A 5,397-nucleotide genomic window follows, 5' to 3' on the forward strand; every position below is an offset into this window, starting at 1 on the left:
GCCACTGCACTCCAGTCTGGGCGACAGAGTGAGACTCCGACTGAAAAAAAAAAAAAAAATTCTGCAACTGTGCTATGGGGACACGCGATGCCGCGGGGACACGCCCTTATGGATGGCATCCTCAGGGCTGCAATGCTGACACTCGGTCTTGCCGTGTGGTCTTGTTGCTGCTGCTACCTGTCGTGCATGGTGAGCCATGCCCTGAAAGCACCTGGAGAAAACAGAGCCCCCCCACTGTGCTCTGCCCTCTCTTCCCTCTAACTGACCTCAACAGACACGTCTCTCCTATGGTCAAGAAGAAGCACGGGCAGGCTGGGCTCAGTGGCTCAGCCTGTTATCCCAGCACTCAGGGAGGCCAAGGCAAGTGGACTGCCTGAGCCCACGGGTTCGAGACCAGCCCGGGCAACCTGGAGAGGCCTCGTCTCTACAATAAATCAAAAGCTAGCCAGGCGCGGTAGCGCACGCCTGTGGTTCCAGCTACTTAGAAGACTGAGGCGGAAGGATCACCGGAGCCCAGCAGGTTGATGCTGGGGTGGCCGTGAGTGTGCCACTGCACTCCAGTCTGGGCGACAGAGTAAGACTCCAACTCCAAAAAAAAAAAAAAGGCACAGGCTACTCTGTTAATGAGCAAACCCTTCAGGGATGATCCAGAAACGGCTGACCAGGCTGTATCCAGGGAACCCAGGCTGAGTTCTGAGCACTCAGTCAAAGAAGCCCAGGACACCTAACAGCTGGAAGGACAACGGAGCCTTCCCCCCTGCCAGCCAGCACCACAGGACAGAACATTCCAGAAGCACTCCATCACTGACCCCAACGCCTGGAGCCTGGTGCCACCCAGCATGGCACACTCATGGCCCGCGCGCAGCCCACCTGCAGCTCCAGGCAGTGCCGCTGTTTCTCGGAGATCTGGCTCTTCAGGGCCTGTTTCTCCTTCAGCAGTTTCTCCAGGGACAGCGTGGCCCAGTCCAGCTTCAGCTCCTCGCAGCGGGCCTTGAGCTGAGGGGACGGGGACAGCTGTGGCCATGTGCCAGAGCTGGCTCCCCACAGAGCGGGCTCTGGGCCCCAGGCAGGGCTCCCTCAGGTAGCCTGGCTAAGGGCCTGCGAGCTCAGAGCACAGCACACCGGACTGAGGGCGTGGAAAAAGAAGGACTTGGGACTCCCTCAGACAGACGGACACAGCCTTAGTACCTGCACCCGGGCAAGGGGAATTGCCCCATCACTCCACCCCACGGCCCAAGAAAGGGGCAGCTGTGGGTCCCCACAGAAAGGCAGCACAGGCCTGCCTCCAGTCCTGCAGGCTCAGGAATGAGACCGGTGGGGACAGAACTGGGGTAAACCCAGGCCACCCCAGGGAACCCTGCTACAAAGATGGGGCCTCCAGAGACCGCTGGAAACACCCAGGCAGCACCTCTGAGGGCTGGGCCTGCCAGCTGTGATGCACTCCAAAGCACAGATGCTCCCACACGCAGTCCAAGAGCGAGCGAGCCAGGAAAGGGACTGGGGGGCCCAGAGCCTGCCACTGGAGCCTCCGGAGGGGTCCTCAGAGGATGCGCCCCACCCACGCAGGCACCCGAGGCCACCCACAGCCCGGTCGACACAGGGCGCCAGACTTCCGGCTCCCCTGCCCGAGGGAGCACCACTACGTGGAGAGGCTGGGGCCCGGGCTGTACGCCCTGGAGAGCCGGCACCCATCCCATCCTGATGTAGGCGCCCACCAGCTGCAGGCTCTGGCTGCGCAGCTCGCTGTTGTCTCGCTCCAGCTGCTCAGACTGCTCGCGCAGCTGCTGGTTGTGCGCAGAGATCTCCTTCTGGGCCTGGATCAGGTCGTTGTAGGTGAGGGCCTTTACACCCAGCTGGGGACACACGGAGACACGACGCTGAGGGCCACGAAGTGGGGTCGTGGAGGGCAGGCAGCCGGGGTGACCGGCAGTCCAACCCCGAGGCGGCGGCTGCGTGGCCCACTTAGGTGGAACGACAGGGCAGCCCTGACTCAGCCTCCTGGTCCCAGGCCTCACTCTGCTGGGAGGACTCTCTCCTGACACTGGGGCAGCCCATGGGAGCCGCCCTGTGCCCTCCAGCCACCCAGGGTGCACCGCCTGCCCACCGCAGGCCTACCTCGTCCAGCTTCTGCTGGAACAGCCTCCTGATCTCCTCCTTCTGAGCCTGGCAGTGGCTGAAGAGCTGTTGCGCCGTGCCCAGCAGCTGGGCGTTCTTCTCCTGCAGGAGGGACAGGAGAGGGGAGCAGGTGACTTGGGGCTGTAGGAAGGCCACACCTCCTCCAAAATACTCAGGGACAGACCCAGGCCCATCTGGGATGCCCAGCACCTCGGGCTGCAGGCCAAGGAAGCCAGCCCTGATTTGACCGAGCTAAGGAGCTCACACCTCCTGGAGGGGCAGTGCCCAGCCATTCAGGGCTGAGCGGGACACATGCACCAGCCGACCAGGACCCCAGCTCCCCTGGGGCCTCATCCAAAGCAGAGCCAGAGAACAGGCTCGTATGAGTTTACGGAAGTCTGCTCAGCGTGACGGCCTGCCTGCACGGGAAAAGCAAGTATCAACCCAGTCCAGGGAGCCACCAGAATGGGACCTCCAGACGGGAAACTATGCCTGGGTGTGATACCAGCCAGGGGAGAGTCACGTGCACGCCTGCACTTAAGATTGTGTGCGCCTCCATAAAACAAAAGGAACACCTGAGCAAGACACCAGACTCAACGCATGAGATGGGACCCCAAGCACCCTCTGGAAACTTCTCTAGGTGCCAGAACTTGATCGAGTGTGATAATCAGCAAACCAAACAACACAAAGGCTCCCTCCCCCGCCCACGTGTCCCTCAGCTGTGATGAGGGACCCAGTAGAAGGTGATTTCTGGGTTCAACATGGAGCACTCGCAACGGACCTGCACACCCCAGCCCAGGAGCCACAACAGAAGGACTGACTGCACCCAACCCAGAGCCGCAAAGTGGGCACGGGGCGGTGAGCTGTGCCCTGCCATCTCCCACAAGCCCTGGCACCGGCCATAACAGCCAAGGTCCCCCATCCATGGCACCATGGTCCAGGGGCCAGAGGAAGGTGGCAGCCTCTCCACAGCTCGACTCTGGCTCCCTGGAAATGTGTCCTCACTGACCATCTGCCACACCAGGGGCTGCCCTAAGCCCAGAGGGACCAGCACCCAGGGCTGCAGCTGGAACCCACCTTCTCCTGGTCCAGCAACTGCTGCAGGTTGGCCTTGTACTGGGGAGTCTTTGTGTAGGCCAAGAACTGCAAGTACTGAATCTTGAAGGATTCTGAAAGAAACACACATGGCTCAGAAAAGGTGCTTGAGGGCAAGTCCTGACGTGGACACAATCCAGCCTAGGCTCAAGTGGGAGTCTCAGAATCACGCAGGACTCAAGACCTGTGACCCTGCCAGGGTCCCCCACCCCGCCCCACACACAGGAGCACAGGAAGTTCAGCACAGGACTGGCAAGCACCCTCACGCCACAGCTTTGCGAGTGTGAGGGTCTGCCAGGCCCTCTGCCCTCCCACAGCCGTCCGTTCCCTGGGTAGGCCATCGAGGATACCACAGGGTGCTGAGTAGTGTCCATCGCCTCTACCCCTCCAAGTCAAAAGCACACAGGTGTGATACCCACTCATGCCCCAGACACCGCCCAGGTCCTGCGAGGAACAGCTGGCCTCAGAGAACCCCAGGGCTATACCTGAACCGCCAGAGACCCCCCACAGGAGGAATGCCACGCCAGGTGAGCCCAGTGGGCCCGCAGGGGCTGCTGCCAGGCCAGAACAACACCCACTGTCCACGCAGGACCCGCACGCCCCACACTGAGCCACCACACCTAGATCCCACCACCCCCGGGAACGCCCAGGCACGTGCTCACCTAGCAGCTTCTGCAGCGCAGGTGGGGTGGGCGCCCCCAGCAGCGGGTGGGGGGAGTGCCTCTGCACGCTCGGAGGTAGCTGGTAGAACGGGCTGCGAGGGGACCTGTAGGCATCTGCACGAGAACAGTTCCCGCGTCAGCCCCACCGCGCTGCCCACGGCTCGGCGGCCGGCCTCCAGCACTTCCCCAGTTGCCTCAAGAAAAGGCTCACCCTCCCCTAGAGGCTGAAGAGTCCGCCCGCTCCCACCATGCAGACCTGCCGGGCCCACGTCCATTGAGAGCCTCAACCAGCCTCGTGGCCCGAGGTCACGAGGTCAACATGGCCTCCGCCTGAGTGTGTACTCTGGAGACCCTCAAGTGCAAAGCAGGGTCAAGTGCACGTGCGGCGGTGGGAGCCCCAGGCTGGGTTGTTGGTGTACGTCGGCACAGCAAGGCCAGGCCTGGAGACGCCCAGGCAGCCGGGGGCACCGCAGCAGAACCATCCAGGACCCGGCGAGCCCTCGGCAGATGCATGGGGCCACGCCAGCTCCTTGGGCAGGCAGGAAAGGGCAGAACAGGTGCCGAGGACCCCCCAATGGAGCCACCAGGGGGGTGAGGCCATCCCAGGCGCCCACACCAGCAGGAGGGGACGCGGGGAGGCGGTGGGGAGGGCGGGCCGCTCACCCTGGGGCGAGGAGGATGCCGTCTGGGACACGGTCTGCGCGTGCAGGAGATCCAGTGCGGTTTGGCTCTTCTTGGGTTTGCGCTCGGGGTTCGCGGTACTCATCTTCTTGGGGCGCCCGCGCTTGCGGCCCACCATCTTCCGCCCCTTCTTGTTCAGCTTCTTCTTGCGGGCCTTAGAGGGCGACGGCTTCTTGACGACGGCGGCCCCCACCTTCTCGTCCTCAGCACCAGAGTCCTGGAGGGTGGACATGGGACGATGGCAGGAAACTTCCCCAACCGGGGTCTCGAGGGCACGTGCCCACCCCTGCCCTGACCACACGGCTGTGTGGCATGAGCCCAAGGGGCTCCCAGGGGAGGCTCACCGTGGGGGCATCTGCGGGGCCAGCTGCCTTGCTCTCGGGGACCTTGGTGGGGGTGGTTGCATTGCTCTTGTTCTCACGCTGCTGCCGGCGCCGTGCGGCCTCCTGTTCCTCCTGGAAGGAGAACAGGTGAGTTGAGAGGCGCCGGCAGCAGTGGGCGCCCGCCTGCTCCCGGGGGGAAGTGGAACCCGCACTCAGGGGCCAGCAACCCTGGCTCTGCCCGTGGCACCGATGAGGATGCTGAGGCACAGAGACGTCCATGAGCTGCCCACTGTGCCTGGGCATAGCTCCCGCTGACAGCAGCGTGCACAGCCACACGTGCAAGCACACAGGCCCAGTCAGAAAGAAGCCGGGTGGAATCTGCGCCACAAACCACACAGAGAAGCGAAACCACACGAAGACACAGACCGAGGAGGACCCATGGGCGCAAGGGCTAAGATCCCCTCCCAGCACCCTGGCTCTCCATCCCTCCCCCCCACTCCTCTCTCCCTCGCCTTCTCTCC

At 63.3% G+C, this 5,397-nt stretch overlaps 1 protein-coding gene across 1 annotated transcript in view; it reads right to left on the minus strand.

Moving 5' to 3' along the window:
• The window catches only part of DOT1L (DOT1 like histone lysine methyltransferase), a 44,430-nt gene that overhangs the window by 13,899 nt on the left and 25,134 nt on the right, over nt 1–5,397 (minus strand). The window contains exons 12-18 of the mRNA XM_021716158.1: nt 4,898–5,008; nt 4,536–4,770; nt 3,873–3,986; nt 3,193–3,284; nt 2,116–2,217; nt 1,716–1,853; nt 871–996 (exon numbers count right to left, since the gene is read on the minus strand). Coding sequence (XP_021571833.1) covers nt 871–996; nt 1,716–1,853; nt 2,116–2,217; nt 3,193–3,284; nt 3,873–3,986; nt 4,536–4,770; nt 4,898–5,008 — 918 coding nt within the window. The remainder of the gene's footprint in view (nt 1–870; nt 997–1,715; nt 1,854–2,115; nt 2,218–3,192; nt 3,285–3,872; nt 3,987–4,535; nt 4,771–4,897; nt 5,009–5,397) is intronic.

This window comes from Carlito syrichta, unplaced genomic scaffold (genome assembly GCF_000164805.1).
Source record: "Carlito syrichta isolate Samal-C Ts95f unplaced genomic scaffold, Tarsius_syrichta-2.0.1 Scaffold308205, whole genome shotgun sequence".
NCBI classification, from domain to species: domain Eukaryota; kingdom Metazoa; phylum Chordata; class Mammalia; order Primates; family Tarsiidae; genus Carlito; species Carlito syrichta.